Raw genomic sequence first — 17,217 nt, forward strand, 5'->3', positions numbered from 1 at the left:
TGAACTTTAATATATACATATATAAGCACTGTCCTAAATAGAAGATTCCTAAGCCCATATGGCTGGAATACAGAGGAAAGCATCTATATTTTCAACGTTAAGTGACAGTTTTCCAAAATAGTCTTGCAATCTCTCTTTTCCTCTCCAATTCAGCATCAACCACTTACTAGTGGGGAGGAGAGGGGTGGGAAGGGAAGGGAAGGGAAGGGAAGGGGACACCTTTGCATCCTTCCCGGTCCATATCACCCCTCTGCACACTTCACCAATTTATGTTGCATGTAGAAAATAGGCAGGATTTCAAAGGCCCCCTGCTCGCTTCCTACAATGAAATTCAATGGGGGAGCAGGTAGGAAGTTGGAAATTGTTTTTGCTCCCACTGCCTCTTTGCTTATCATGGTCATTCTCTTTCTCTATTAAGAAAAAAAAAATCTCTGAAATGATGACCCAATAGGGCCGTAATGGCGAACCTATGGCACACATGCCAGAGGTGGCACGCAGCACCCTCTCTGATGGCACGTGAGCCATTGCCCCTGTTCAGCTCTGCTGCATATGCATGCACGCCTACCAGCCAGCTGGTCTTCAGGTCTCTGCTGCGCATGCGTGGGAGGCATGCAGGGGGGGTGCATGCATATGCAGGGGTGGGGCGCATTGGGGAAAGTGCACGTGTATGCGTGGGGGGGTATATGTAGGGGGCCATGCGTGCATGCGTGGGAAGGCGGGGCACATGTGAGGGGCCGCACACGCATTGCACTTGGGGGGTTCGGGCGCGCATTCACACACACATGCTTTGGGCGCTCGGTCCAGAAAAGGTTAATCATCACTGCAATAGGGCATGGGTTATTAGTTTTAAAGGAAACTCTTCCAAGACAATTCCATATCTGGTAATAAAGTAAGATATACTGAAATAGAAATGTCAGAATTTGCAGTGTTATAATATTCTTTACTTCAACACTATTTCTGTTAATGTTAAGTATTCATGAGCTGCCCTAGAACATTGCTTAAATAAGTTGTTTGAACTAATTAAGAAAGTCAAATGAAGAGAAAGGGAACAATTAATAAGATCCCCATTTTAAAATAAGCGCACTGCTGTTAATATCTTCCTCAAAAATTATTCCTATCTATTTTGCTATTATTTGGAATACACCAGACAGGGAACTACAGAACTGTGACAGAATAAAATGATTCCAATAATTCATCCAGTAAATACTGAAATTCTCTGGATGAACAAATCATAACATTTTAGATACCCTACCTGGTCCACTGTTATCAGTGCATCTGAACAACTAGGAAGCATCTGTACAGGCAGAAGTTGACATAACTTCCCTAAAAGTAATGAAACCTCCTTCATGCTTCGCCAGCAACATACCAACACCATTTGAGCTGTGACATCACTTGTATTTTGTTCTTTACCTTAAAAAAATAAAACACAAAGCAAAACTTCTTACAACAGCTCTAACAATCTTTTAGAAATGATTTCACCAGGATTATTTAGCAATGCAATCTTTGAGCAATAATGGTAAATTAACACTATTCATGAAATATATAAGATTAAATACATTGTCAAGACAACTAAATAATTTAATTCAATCAAATAATGAAATGTAAGTTTGCACGCAACAAACTCAGTCTTGGCATTTGACAAAACCAGACAAGTAGGTATTAGAATTAGATGTTAGGTTTGAAAATGCAAGAGATAGCAAACTAACTAGCCTGGAAAACAATTAAGAGATTAGAGCTTGGGCTGTAGCTCAAAAGCAGTACTGTACATATACCAGCCTTGCAAGGATTCCACAACTGTTAGGAAAATGCTGCCATCTTAAATCTTGCAAAATTGTTGGCCCTTAAAACAACTAATCCAGTGGTCTTCAGACATTTTAAGCTTCATTTCTCAAAATTCCTAAGCACAGGGCTAAATTAGAAAAGTTTAAGATACCAATTAATGAAATTAATTTCATTAATTGAGTCGGGATTCCTTTCTGAGTCGGGATTCCTTATGCACAGTCACTCATGCTCTCGTCACTTCTCGCCTGGACTACGCCAACGCTCTCTACATGGGGCTCCCCTTGAGGAGCACCCGGAGGCTCCAAGTGATCCAGAATGTGGCCGCACAGGTGATTACGGAACCGACATGGCGCTCCCATATAACACCTCTCCTGCGCAAGCTGCACTGGCTCCCGGTGGTCTTCCGGGTGTGCTTCAAGGTGTTGGTTCTCACCTTTAAAGCGCTCCATGGCTTAGGGCCAGAATATTTATGAGACTGCCTTCTGCTACCAATAACCTCCCACCGGCCAATACGCTTTCACAGAGAGGGCCTCCTCAGGGTGCCGTCAGTCAAGCAATGTCGGCTGGCGGCCCCCAGGGGGAGAGCCTTCTCTGTGGGAGCACCCGCCCTCTGGAACGAGCTACCTCCCGGAATACAACTGATTCCGGATCTCCGCACTTTCCGTAAGGCCCTGAAGACGTTTTTATTTCAGCAAGCTGGCCTGGCCTGAATAGGTTTTATGGGTTAGTTTTTTAATTGTATAGCTAGGGATTTTAAATTGGGGAGGCCGTTTAATTTAATTTATTTTTAATTATCTTAACTTTTATATTGTATGTTATTTTAATTCTCGGCTGTTCACCGCCCTGAGTCCCTTCGGGGAGAAGGGCGGGATATAAATTTAATAAATAAATAAAATACTGGTGTAGATATTTCTGTTAGGTGAATATAAGGTGGGTATAAGATAGCTTCTGTGTTTCAAAATCCAGGCATATTTTCAAGAAACAGGATTTACAACCATCTCAAGTGAATGCACATTAACATCAAGCAACATCTTCCGAATAGTGTCAAGTTATGAAATGTAATTCATTTTTTGATGGTATATGATTTCACACTGCAAAAGCTCATTATGTATTGGTTGTTATGCTGCTCAAATGTTAGCTTTGACCAGATGAGTGACCTATGCTTCCTCAAGACAGATTCCTTTGAACAGGTAATCAGAATTTCCTAGATGTAAAATTATTTTGATCTATTTGGTATTACATGGATAAAGTCCTGATACTAAATATAGAGTTTTCATTTTCTTCAACATCCATGTACCCAAAATAGCAATGAAATCATAAAATCTTGTTTTCACTTTGGAACTGACTCATATGGATCAGCAGCATAAGCTAAAGAAATACCCACCACCACCACTCAACTTATCTCTGTAAATCAAACATCTGCAAACCTGGACTACCCTGATCAAAAACACTCTCTCCTCTTTCCTTACCAAAAGTGTGTCACATCTGTTGTGCATCAGCACATTGTGGCAAAAATCTGCAATGTATAAAGACATTCCTAATGTAGGAAGTCTCATGTTTAATTAGGAGAAATATATTGACCCACTGTATACAAATGACAAAAACGACTAGTTCTGTAGGACAGCCCTGTTAGTTTATGGTAGCACCTTTTCTAACAAGTTTTATTTTAAAGTGTAAGTTTTTGTGAGCTGCAGCTTACTTTGTCAGATTCATAATATTATAACCTTAGACCTTTTTAATTTGTAAATTTATCAAAAAAAGGTACTATCAAACTCATGATTTTCAAGAACTGAAAGATCATTATTTTTATTACCATATTAATATCTGTTAAAATCTACATGTATAAACATGAATCCCTATGATCAAACCGGGAAGATAGCAAAATTGAAACCTTTCACACAAAGTTCCCTCTCTTTACTGTTTTATTTGTTTGAAATGCAGATTCTGATAAATCCATGAAATTCAACTATTCCATCAAATGTTCTTAATGTGAACAGCAAATGTGAACCAAATAGGAGAGAGGAGCACCTGTGGCACCCCACAGTTGGGACTGAGGGCGGGACCTCTCCTCAATCACCACTGACTGAATCAACCCTGAAAAAAGGAAGCACTCCAACACAACACTATGCCACCCACCCCTAATCCTCCAAATCAATCAAGGATATCTTGTTTGACGGTATCACAAGCTGCTGAGAGGTCAAACATGGCAAGGATGGATGAACCACCCCATCTCACATACCAAGAATCATCCAAAGTGCAATCAAACATCTGGGCCTGAATCTTGATTGCAAAAAAAAATAGCTAATCTGCTTCATCAAGGCCTTTTGAAGCTATTGCATAACCACCTTCTCAACCACCTTCCCAAAAAGGAAAGTTTAATTACTGGATGAAAGTTGTCCAGTATACTGGGGTCCAACAATGGCTTCTTGAAAAGGGGGTGAACCAAGGCCTCTGTAAGAGGTTAAAAAAAACAATCCCCTCACTCAAAGAATTAACTACCATTACAACCCACTCAGGTCTCACACACACTCAGGTCACTTTAACTATCCACATTTGCTCAACGACGTCTAGAAGTTTAACCATTGGCATCTGTACCACTTCTGAGATATTATTAATGCCTCAGTCCATTCTGAAGGAGTCTTTTAAGACTATAAAAGTTATAACTAGTTTACTCTTTCTACCTGGTGCTTTAGTTCCCTCTAGTGTCCATTTGCTACCTTCAACAAGCCTCAGTTCTTAAAATAAGTTTAGTTCTGCTTCCCATGGTATATTATGTACTCGTTACAGCAAATCTTACAGCAAAGTAAATCTTACAGCAAAAATAGCCAATATTCCCAATCCCTCTAGTCTCCTGGTCCATTTAAAGCTTTCTGAATCTGAAATCAAAACCTTTTTTTTTTTTTTGCTTTTTTCCCAATGGTATATTCTCTGTTTAAAATTCCTTAAATTTGAAGAAATAAAACTCACCAGGTGCCAAGTTAAGCTCAACATTTTAAAAGTCTCTAATATATATAAAGTATTAAATTGAACATTTCTGAATGGGATTAGGAAGTGATTTTAGCTGGTTTAGTTTCTTGATAAAAGGTTCGCTGCTGCTCAATTGGCTTCTGGCACTCAAATCCATGGGAGATCATTGTTTTTTCTTTCATGAGGAGCTGTTGTTCAGAATGTAATCTCGCTTTCTCGGAATAGATTCTTTACAACAGTTGTTGTCTCCACTGTTCATGGATACCTCTTCAAACAGTCCTTATTCACCGAGAAGCTCCCCAATATTCAAATATTCATTTCCACTGGAAACATTCAGCAGCGTGTGTTTTAGTTAAACCTCTGCACAAGAATATAGTTCATTAAACAGTTTGGCTGTTCCATGTCACTATTCTGACTAATATTGACATGGAGCTCAGAGTATTATGCATACTAGATCTATAATTTTTTTGGCTGCAGTTTGCAGGGCACTAGATTCCAACTTTTTATTTACGGGGAAGAAAACATCAAACAATTGTATTAGACAGTGTTTTTAGGTCTCTCACATTTGTTCCCATCATAATATTATTGACAAAATGCCTCAAATCTCTGGATATTCATTGTCAGTGGCTTCTTATAAATAGTAAACTTAGTAGAAATAAGATGACGTTCTACTCTTTATTCAAAACAGAAATAAAGGTGAGATATACAATAAGTTCAGAGTATCTGAATGCTAAAAAATTAGAATCACCAGAACACCAATAACTGGAAAAAAAATCTATTTCACAATCTTATCTAAACTTTCAGAAAACACTTGAAAAAAGTTTACAATTTTATTTAATATAGCAATAATCGATATGCATCAGCTAGTCTGTGCAATAAAATATAACATTTGGGACTGATTGTCACTTCTCCAGAATAGAGTGGATGCATTCGAATCTGTTTTGTTCAAATTCTGAGACTCTATAAAATTCCAACACCAATCTAATACCATGAAGATCCAAAATAATGCAAAAAAGATAAATACATGCATTGTTAATGTGAAAGTAGAAAGTGGGGGCATTAGATATGTCTCAGAAACATTAGCACATGGAAAGGAGAGTGATTTGCACCCCAGGAAAGTACCATGCTTCTCCTCATAACAATCAAGCTTTCCTACAAATCACATCCATTGTAATTGAAACTAATAATTTTAAAAATTGAAACAGTATTTTTCCCTTATGGAAGAAGGCTTTTTTCCAAAATATTATTTTTAAACAGGTCATAGATTTAGACTGAATTACCTCTAGAATACTACAAGCTGAACCAAAGTTCAGGATTGGGTCCCTAAATTAACTTGCAATCTCTATACAAATATTCCTCAGATATTAGTGGCAATTGGGATCAGCATTTTCATTGCTAAGCAATGTTTTCACAAGGCACAAACTCACAAGATTGCACTGCTTAGCAATGGCAGTCCCTGTTACTGTCACTTAGCAAGATTCATGTATTGTTAAGCAAGGACCTTGATGTTGATAGTTCTAATGTTTTTAATGTTAGGAAGTTGCAAGTCCCAGATTCAAACAGTTTACAATTATGCTGGGGAGGAAAGAGAATAGGAGAAGCAGCAAGTAACCAGCAGTCCCCAATGAAATTTCTCTGGAATAGCTATGGCAACAGACTAGGATCAGATTAAAGAAGATCAGTTGAATTCAAATAAATAAATGAGAAAGCTACCCTTGGCTTTTGTGAATAACAGTTATTGGAATAAGTTTCTGATATTCTCTAATCTTCATCATAGTCTTCCCTGACACAAACTTATTTCATCCTTAATTACCTTTAATTTCAGTAGAAACACTTGGAGCTCTCCCATCACCACAGTCTGGTCTGTAATATTCTTTTAACAATTTTGTTTCTGTGAAGTAATCATTTGTATCACATGGCTGTATCTCAAGTAGAATAGACTGCAATCTCTCTGATGTTTCTGTGAGCAAATAGAAAATTTACTTTAAAATATATAATGACTACACAAAATCAAAATATCAGGATTGCCTCACTACGGTGTGAAGTTCTTGTTAGGGTTATGTAATATAACTCTTCCAATTCAATCAATGCAGTTTCCTTAAAGTTCCTGATCTCTTTATTCTTTTGCTCTAAACATTGCCACTCTCTCCTTTGATCCTAATGATCAGTCAATTTTTTTTACCTTCATCTAGCCATAATTTATTTACACTTCAAATGGAAGTGTTATGCTCCTCCCGACATGTTACACTTCTACTCCTTCAGAAACAGCCAGCTTGATTGATGGAAGAAACTGTAGGAATGTAATATGAAAGACCTGGAAACTACAGGCCATGTAACCTTGCACTCTGTGATCCCACTCTAAATCCATAGGATGATATACTCCAAATTCTTCCCTGGTTTTGTCACCCTTTCTCTCTCTTGGTTTTAATTAAATTTTCTCAAGGCCAAACCCATTTTTCTAGTTAAAAACAGCATGTTATTGTTATTTATATGCACCACCAGCAGATTGCACTTTACATAGGCTTTGTCTGTATGTCTTAATACAGGGCAGACTATTTGGAGCCATAGGTTTATAGATAGCCCTGCGACTAATTTTTGGCAGCCTTCTGCTTAATTTTAAAAACTTCACATAAAAGTTCAGTACAGTCTTTAAGTGAGAACCATTTGTCCCGTTCCCAAACTAACTAAAAATTGGTGTGTCCGTATCCATTGCTTACTTCATCAAAGAAAAGTCATAGCAACTTTAAGGAAGGAATGGCCTCTCAGTCATGTTAGGGGCAGAAATAATTTAAAAAATAAATGCGTAAGAGAAAAACTGGAAGGAATTTGCCAGTCCTGGTTTCCATTCCTCGTCTTCCGTATATGTTTGGAAATCTGAATATCAACCATATGGGGGCTTATCAACTCTCTATCTTGGCCATGCTTAAATTTGATCAAGGCATTGACAATACCAAGTAAACATTACTGGCCTATAATCAATAGCTGCATGTTCTTGATAAATTATAAACACTCATACCTCAATTTTACACTGACACTGAAAATACAGCATTTTCAGCATCAAATACTACATAGAGAGAGAGAGAGAGGAATACTGGAATGCACGGTTCTTGGGGGCTTAGAAAAGGAAACTATTTGATTCAGCAAAGAGACATCTACTTTGATAAACAAAATACATAAAATGTATTGAGGTTAGTGCATCAAAAAAGTCAGGAATTTTAGGAATTCCTGCATTACCCAAGTCAGTATCCATTGGAATAAGGCCTTCTGGAGATGAACTCTGAACTACTGGAGATACTACAGCAGAAAGTTTATAGGACATCAGAATAAGTTTTCTCACTACTTCTTTCCATTCACTGGTCAGCGTCATATGACTGTAACAAATAAATCAAGAAATTCACTGTGAATCAAATCACCCTAAAATTAATTAAAAGTTTAAAAATAAAATAAAGTATGAGAAATTAATGCTTATTCAATATAAATTCATCACACAGAAAATTACAGTTTAAAACTACAGAATTATTTTACTGCATGCAAGATTATTCTTATAATTTATTACATGTCATATTTCCTCTCAATGAAGGAGGATATATAAACAAACACATCACTGGAATCCCAAAACACAGAATGATATACTGAAAAGGATACTTCTCAGTATCTATTCAAGGTGTCTTGCTGTCTGAAGTACAATCTAAATTTCTCCTCCTAGTAAAGCATTTCCATCCTTCATCTATATTTCCTTCTGGCACTATTGAAACTAATGGTTACATCCTGCTGTATGACAGGATTAATCTGATTAGGAGCAATTGTTTTTCACTGAGGAAGCAACACAGAATATTCTTCAAAAGATTCAGGTAGTTCAGTCTGCTTATGCCTTTGATACAAGAGCACCATAGAATCCAGGCTGTAGTCCCAATTGGAAAATTGGAAAGCACTCCAAAAGGCAATACAAACTATTTACACAGTGTTGCCATGAAAACCACGTACTCAATGGAACTGAGCTCAAGTCAAGAGCATATCTGAGTCCAAATTAAGAGCACATTTTTATTAGTTTTCCCAAGCAAACTATTACAGGATTCACTGAGAGGCTATACAGGCCCTACAAATTCTAGATCTGCCCACAAGTTTTACCAACGAAGATTACTTATTGTGGCAAAAAGGCAAAATGCATAACATGTGGAAAATAATTACACTGAATGAAAGTGACTTACATTCTAATTAAAATTTAATTTCATGCAGCATTTGTTTTGGTTCCCCTTATTTTTTCAAGGACAATTGCCAGCCCACCATTTCAAGACCAAGTACTTCTTCAGCTTACTCTACAGCAACAAAGAAATCAATGAAAGTCATTGCAATTCACATCAATATTCAATATTACTCACTTTAATTGACACAAAGCCCCAGTTATACAGTGTACTCGGCCATACATTGGGAATGAAGCAGCTGCATGAAGTAAAGACTTCTCGGCTTGCAATATTTCTCTTTCAAGATTTTCCAACAAGTACTTGACAACTATATGTAAATAAAAAGACAGAAGGGTATAAGTCTTTGTAAATACCATTCCTTACCAAATCCTACCTTTATATTAAATAGACAAGCAAATCACAAAAAAGCAACAAATTGATGACAGAGCCACTTATAGAGATAAAACTAGACCACCATAGGTCTAGTTTTGGGTCAACAATGACAGAACTTCTAATGTACAGCCTTCACTAGAAAAGCTGGGATTCATTCAGAGACGTATCTGCCTTGAAAACAGCCCATGCTGAACAGTATAGCACAATCAAACATCAGCACAGGAAATATTTAATGACATTTTGTATTATGTCATAATCTGTTTTATGATGTTTATGTTGTAAAATGTTTTATAAAATTTGACAGATTTCAATTCCATTGGAGTCATGGATGCCAGATTCAGTCGCACTCTGTAAAATAGCCTATTTGAGGTACCTTGTTTAAAAGCTTTGCCCTATGGTGCACCGATTTGCCCAATTATAGGTTACAGGAATCAGAGTTTTAATAGTATATAGATTGACTGGAAAGTATACAGACAGAAAATAAAAATGAAAAAAAGGTTAAAGATGCATGTTGTGCAGGCAAAATATCAGTAAAATCAATGAAATTTGCTGTGGCAGGTTTTCAAAGTCAAAATATGTAAAGCGGCACACATATCAGGTTAGTTATGAAGCCCAGAGAATTAGAGAGACAGATTGTTGCAGATATTTTTATGTCTTATAAGTTTCAAAGAAAATTCCCAGGTCAATAAAAATTTCAAAAAAGTAAACACAGAAAACTTTTAAGCACTCATTACATGAATTAATTTCTAAGACTGAAAACACAAAGTTTAGATTAAAACTAGTCTAGTCTTATGGAAAGAAGGACTAGGGGCGACATGATAGCAGTGTTTCGATATCTCAGGGGTTGCCACAAAGAAGAGGGAGTCAAACTATTTTCCAAAGCACATGAGGGTAAAAAAAGAAGCAATGGGTGGAAACTAATCAAGGAGAGAAGCAATTTAGAACTAAGGAGAAACTTCCTGACAGTTAGAACAATTAATCAGTGGAACAACTTGCCTCCAGAAGTTGTAAATGTTCCAACACTGGAAGTTTTGAAGAAGAAATTATATAACCATTTGTCTGAAGTGGTGTAGGGTTTCCTGCCTAAGCAGAGGATTGGACTCCAAGGTACCTTCCAACTTTGTTAAATTATTATAAAAAACAGAAAGCTATTACATCTGAACATGATGTAATTTCTCTGGACATAATGGCATCATTTTTCAATACAGAATGGAAATTTTAAACTAGAGAATGTAAAATAATGACCAGATAAAGTGTTCTTCTCTAAAGAGTCAGCAGGTAGATCTTCATTTGGCTGAGACATGCCCAGAAGTTGATAACTTTCTGAACAAATATTCAACAATCCCTTCTGATGTATTAAGAAGTTCAGTAAATAGGAAGCAGTCACGCAGTCATATGGCTTGGAACTTCGGCTGAGCTGCATAGCTACCTGAAACAATGGTTGCAGTTTTTCAGGATCCTGAAATATGCAGGAAAAAAATAAAGTTTTAAATGTTAGCTGATGGGTACAAACTGTAACATGCTCAGTCATCTGAATATCCAAGCAGAAATATTGGCTTATGATTAGCATAGTTAATCAATATCTAATCAGTGCTAGAGGAATTTATATCTGGTAATTTTGAAACTGTCAATATCTAGTCACCATGAGTAAGTTGAGTGATTATATAAATGTCATTAATAAATAATAATAAATAAATCTGTAAGCTGTGCCTGTACCTGAAAATAAGGTAAGAAAGGATGAAGCTTCATTAAAAGATCAAATGCCAAGATCTTTACTTCCTCAAAAGTGCTGGCAAAACAGCGCAACAAACTTTCGGCACGAGAACAATCAACCTCTTGGGCTATTTGGAATAACTCTTGGCTTTGGCCTATTAAAAATGGAAATATTTATAGACAGCTGATTTGGAGCATGACTGGAAAAAAACAACAACCAACCATGAACAATACCCTTTCTAATGCATCTTATTACCTGGAATTACTTATCATATTAAAAACCTAAATTTACTATATTATATGTTAGACAATGCTGTGAAAAAGCTTTCTTATGCAGTAAGGAAATGCCACATGGTATCATTATCAATAATAGCAACAGGAAAACAATATCTCATTGTTATACCATCTCTGGTTTCAAAGGACCTAATATGAGAATTACAACAATCTTCAGAGTCTTTCCATGTACACTTCACCAGTATTAGTGTTGCTTATTTGACATCCGTAACCACCGCTACAATAACATATGGATATGCACATTCAGACTTGCATGTTCAAATGATTTTTTTAATATCAGCTGCTGATACTGAAATCAATATGTATTTATTGCAGAAGGATCTTAGCCTTTATGAAGCCATCTGTTTTCCTCTTCCAGGTAAATGCCTAACTAATAGTTAGGGGAAAGCATAAAACTAGGCTGTCGATGAAGATTCTCAGTCATTCACTAGAATTGTCTAGAAGTTGAGTCATGGCAACTGGACTTTTTTTTTTTTTTTTGGTTTGAAATTGTTTGCTGCTTATCCAAGTAGTTTCTTCAGTTTGAGTAAATTGGTTAGGGGAATTCATATATAGCCTCCAGGGTGGTTTTCATTTCTCAATTTATTTGAATAGGTTCATTAGATGAGTTATTAAGAGTAGTTGCTCCTAAATCCTTTCTCCAAGTAGGACAAAAGTGTGGCCTCCCTGATGAACCTGTGAAGTGGTCTTTATCTTCCTGGGGATGATGCATGAGCAACATCAAAAAGGGGGAAAAGATTGTGTCTGAAGACTCCACTTAACTGAGAGTGGGGGATTTTCCACTTTGGCATAAATGGATTCCTTCACGCCTCTCTCAAGCCATCTCAAACTATGGATGAGGAAGATAGATGGTTATCTCTCAATCAGGGAAGGCCAGAAATGGCTGTCTCATGTGATTGTACCTCTCTGCAAAATCATAATTGTGATCTGGGCATAAGGCCACCTGGATCATGATCACATGCTGTAATAACTGAACTTCAAAGATAGATCATACATCCATTTTTTTCAGCACCATTGGAGCTTTGAACAGTCACTGAATGAATGAATGTAAGCCAAGGATGACCCATATATTTTAGTGGGAAATATATCAACTCCTTGATCTGAATCGATCTCAGCACGCACTTTGTTTCTTTAACTGAAGCATGTCAACTCAAAAAGAAAACTATAAAACAAACAATAGCTTCTTGCTCAGATTTGTTTCTGATGAAAGCAGTCATCACTTTTGAGTGGATAAAAGGGCGACTTAAACCATAGCAGCTATGCTATTTACGGAAGAGACCCTCCAGGTGGTAACATTATATCATCCAAATACAGTTCTTACCATATAATATAAACATGTTCATATCCTTTAACCATTTTACTTTTGGGATGAAAAAATATTTTAAAACTGTTAAATTCATTTTAGTATTTCCTGGAAAATCATTTTAATATAATTCTGTTCTTTAAGGTAACCTACCTTCTGAATTAGGAAATATGTCAGCTATTGTTCCCAAAAGAGTCAGTGCAGTAAATCTGCTTGGATGGGATGAGCCAGGAAACAAGGATTCAAAAAGTATACTGCAGATGGAAGAGATGAAATCCTAAAGATAAAAACAGCAACTACATTTTTACTTGCGATAATGATCAAATACTATTTTACTTTGTATAGAGTACATTTTTTTAATTTATGCATATACATAGATTATTGTGGTGAAACTGTCAAGATAGCTGGAGAGAGGGGCCAAATGAGCTAAGGTTGGAGTTACCGTAGAACTGCAAATGGCATATGCATGACTTCCCAAAAAAATTTTAAAAGTCTTATCTGGATGTTCCCATGAGAAGGCAAGCAGTCTGCTGAGATTCTTGAAACATAGGTGACGAATGATAAAGTTTCAGACTGAGGCTATTCGCGAGTGGATCTGGTTGTTTGCGCCAAATAACACCATACATTTGAAATCTATGCTTGAAAAATTCTTATCCTGATTCATATCAACTACACATCAACCAAATCATCCCTCCTTATCCTCTGAACCTGTAACACAATAACTAGGTGAATGGCTGCCATTCTGGGGAATACAAATCATGAGTTTTGCATGGTTCTTATCAGCCTTTGTGTGACCAGAATATGGACAAGTCTTCATCAGGCAAAGCAGGCAATATTAGGCGCAGTCAAGGCATCCCATCCCGTTAGAGTTTGAGAGGTATGTTCTGCAGCTGCCAAATTATGTAAGTTCTTCAGTGCAGTGCCCTACTCTTTTAGAAATTCCACAAGTCCATCACTTTTTCTTGGAGGAATCATACATCATTTCCTTTATGTTAAGAGTTAGATAATTTTACATGCTTTTTTTCTATCTCATACCTCAATTTTATAAATCACCAAAAATCAACTGTTTATTTTACTTTCCTCTTCTGTGGTAACTGAATTATTTGAAATTTACACAAAAATATTAATTCTTTAATCTAATTCTTTAATCTAATTCTTAGATTAAAGCAATTTACAAAACCTACCTTATACTGTTGCAAACTTGTTAATGGATCCCATATAAGTGACTGATTAATTAGACCTTGTTTAGATTTCAATTGCTCCATTTTATGAATTGTCTGGGAGCTTTCATATATCCGGCAGAACAGCTTTTGGAAAAAAGAGCAAAATAGAATTCAATTAAAAAGATTAAAAAATGGCATTACAAATTACCATATTTTTCGCTCCATAAAACACACTTTTTTCCCCCCAAAGTGGGTGAAAATGTCTGTGCGTCTTATGGAACGAATATTGCATCACAGGCCAGGGCGCGGCGATGGGTTCCTTTTACAGTGCTGAACCCCGCCTCTTCTGTCTTTGTCATTGCCCGCCTCTTCTATCTCTTTTCCACAGTGCAGGAGTCAATAGGCAGAGCTGGCACATGAGAGGATACCTATCTGTGGTCCTCTCAGGCTCCACCTGATTTTTTTTTCTTGTTTTCTTCTTCTAAACCTAGGTGCATTTTATGGTCAGGTGAGTCTTATGAAGTGAAAAATACAGTAGTTTACATATTTTAAAAATCCATAAAGACTTTATGAAATTTCATTTGTATTGTATTTCCTTATAGCACTTTGAGAAACAAGGGCATGTTTTACATTCACATTTTGAAATTACCTTTTTCAGTAAGGAACAAATCTGTTGCCTCACTGCTGCTGATTGGTTGTTCAAGTTATATCTAATAAAAAACTGTATCAGTTGCATTTCTTCGATGGAAATTACTTCTGTGCTGCGGTGACTTTCACACAGTAAACCCAAAGCATCTATTCGGACCTTTAAAATTAGAAGCAAGTTTTAATTATCTGGTTTCTCTCTGAAATACTTACTCTAATGTTTAAAACATTGAGACATGTACCTCATCATGTTGGTGAACCAAACCTTGTTTTATACAGCTCACAGGCACAAGGCCATCTTGTATTATGACTGCAAACTGCAAGTGCCCATGAGACCTGGCCGTTCTCAAGCATGCCATCAGGGCTCCAAGAGCTCCTCTGGTTTTGAAAGATCCTTAATAAAATACATAAATTTTAATTAACAAAGTTAGTGGTTAGTCACTCATTTCCTTCTCAGCTCAACATGTCCATAAAAATCATATCCACCAAACAGATTAGTGCAGCATAATTTTTATGATACACACAGATGTGACTCTATATTACAAGCACTATCATGGCATTTAAATATTAAGGCCATATAAATATAAAAACGCTTTGTTGGAAACAAATAGCTTATAAAGCAACCATTTGAACTTGACCAATGACATGGCTACTCTAATGGCTGGAAAACTTTCTATGAAATAATTTGAAAGTCCTTCATAATATGAAAGCCAAACTTTCAATAAAAATGTGACCTTTTGTGGCAGGAATTAAAGTTGAGGAAAATGGTTACCTTTAATAATGTTTATGAAGAAAACTAATACAAGGGGGAAATGACCAACTTTACGTAGTTTGTAATAAAGAAAATAAAATTTGTATTATTAATTGAAAGAAAGCTTCAGAATAGAAATTCTAAAGTTTGTTCCCAGTCTTTACTTATCCTTCAAGTAACTGAGAACATGGAATTCTATCCTTCCCCTCAAACAAATTCATTTCAAAATAAATAAATAAATAAACAACATCACCACCCACAAACTCAGCATGTTAAGTATAAAATTAAAAAAATCTTACCAACATTAGACTCTGTTGAAATCTGAAGAATTTTAATCATGTAGTTCAAACTTTCTGGGCTACATTTTAGCAATTTTGGTAAGTAATAATCTGTTACATAGGTGGCTTGTTCTGGATTTCCATCACATAAAATCAAAAGCAGAGGAGAAACCCATGTCTCATGCCAATTATCAATCCAAGTGCTTCTTTCCAAAGTGGATATAAGATGCCTCTTGTGATTCACAAACATGATTTCCAATAAATCACTTGCGTAAGGTGCAAAAGACTGATCATTCATTACACCCAAGATTTGTACAGGAATTGTTCTGTCAATTTCCAAAAGATGGTCAATGCCAATACACTCCACAAGATATCCAAGTGATGAGTATTTGCCTTTAACATGCCATTCTAAACCTAGCAGGCTTTCAGTTAATTCTGAGAAGAAAGGGTCTGGTTTTATTATGGATTCTTTCACAGCAGTCTGATGTATTTGAAGAAGATTTTTAAATATTAGCTTGGTCTGGTGCCTAACTGCATCTAGTGGATGTTCCCAATGTGCATACACATAATCCAACATTTTACCAATGGTTTCCGAGTTTCCATTGAGATTGAATTTCAGATTTCTAGAACTTGATTGAAGACAATCCATTGCTACATTGGTCCAAATAGCTAGAATTCTGGATAGAGATGCTGCCATTACAGAATCTTTTAACCTTGGAGAAACAGTGTAAAGTAAGAAAAAAAAATACATGAGCATATTTTAAAACAAACTGAATATCAATGCTGAAATGTTTGTCAAGTGTCACAGATGTAGATTTTTTTTTCTTCTTCCACCTCTTATTTACATTTATTTGAATGCTTTTGATTTATAATAAAACTATTTCTTCATACTTTATTTTTTAGCTGTGCTCAATGTCTGTTCTTTTTTTCCTCTTTTCATCACAATTTCTCTTTCTGGGCTATATATTTTAGAATATATGCAAGCTGCTCTTTTTGATGCAGAAATATTTCTAAATGGTAGGGAAAACTGTAATGGGAGATGTGAATCTAATTTACATTATTAAAAACCTAAAAACTTTTTCTACAGACCGGATGAAGGAAAACAAATTGATGCTTAACGTAAGTTGGTAAAGGTGCTCCTTGTAAGTAAAAAAAAGGGAATTCAAACAATTGCTGAACAATCTTAAGTGCCACTACAAAGTAAGAGACAATTAATAAAGCTAATGAAAATACTTCCTGATTTCATTTAACTATACACTACCACCCATTTTATGTTTTGCAGGTGAAACAAAAGTGACTTTGAAATATTCACTATAAAGTCCTTTACACAGCTTGAGAAAAAAATAACTTCTGACCAACCACATGGTATTTTCTACAAAAATCCAATATCACTGTGCTCATGTAACAGTAACAAAGACAGTTTTTATGGCACTACAACAATAGCTGGGTGATTCTATGAAGACACTGTTGATCACTAGTGCAGAACCCAGCTTCGAATGTTAAAAAAGGGCCCCACCAGAAAGAAACAAAATGCAGTTTGTTTTGCTTAATATTGTATATATACAATATTATGTATACATAAACAAAACTCCCCAAGTCCTTAATGTATTGCTTTGTTAGCAGTCAGCTTTAACCTGTCTGCCCACTCACATTTCCATTTAAAAATTCATCTGGCAGGAGATTGCATAATACTGCACTACTGCTTTATTGACATAACCTACCATTTGCCGTCTTCATACCTTGTCTA

The 17,217-nt window shown here is 36.1% G+C and overlaps 1 protein-coding gene across 2 annotated transcripts in view; it reads right to left on the reverse strand.

The window, feature by feature from the left end:
* THADA (THADA armadillo repeat containing) overlaps positions 1 to 17,217 on the reverse strand; it is a 115,064-nt gene that overhangs the window by 84,985 nt on the left and 12,862 nt on the right. For both annotated transcript variants that reach the window (XM_087883230.1, XM_034427676.3), the window contains exons 11-21: positions 15,492 to 16,183; positions 14,684 to 14,835; positions 14,446 to 14,601; positions 13,818 to 13,940; positions 12,787 to 12,910; positions 11,040 to 11,191; positions 10,569 to 10,782; positions 9,129 to 9,258; positions 7,984 to 8,120; positions 6,563 to 6,709; positions 1,253 to 1,410 (exon numbers count right to left, since the gene is read on the reverse strand). In XM_087883230.1, the coding sequence (XP_087739356.1) occupies positions 1,253 to 1,410; positions 6,563 to 6,709; positions 7,984 to 8,120; positions 9,129 to 9,258; positions 10,569 to 10,782; positions 11,040 to 11,191; positions 12,787 to 12,910; positions 13,818 to 13,940; positions 14,446 to 14,601; positions 14,684 to 14,835; positions 15,492 to 16,183 (2,185 nt within the window). The remainder of the gene's footprint in view (positions 1 to 1,252; positions 1,411 to 6,562; positions 6,710 to 7,983; positions 8,121 to 9,128; positions 9,259 to 10,568; positions 10,783 to 11,039; positions 11,192 to 12,786; positions 12,911 to 13,817; positions 13,941 to 14,445; positions 14,602 to 14,683; positions 14,836 to 15,491; positions 16,184 to 17,217) is intronic.

This window comes from Pantherophis guttatus, chromosome 1 (genome assembly GCF_059756535.1).
Source record: "Pantherophis guttatus breed Tessera chromosome 1, ASM5975653v1, whole genome shotgun sequence".
In the NCBI taxonomy this organism is placed as follows: Eukaryota; Metazoa; Chordata; class Lepidosauria; order Squamata; family Colubridae; genus Pantherophis; species Pantherophis guttatus.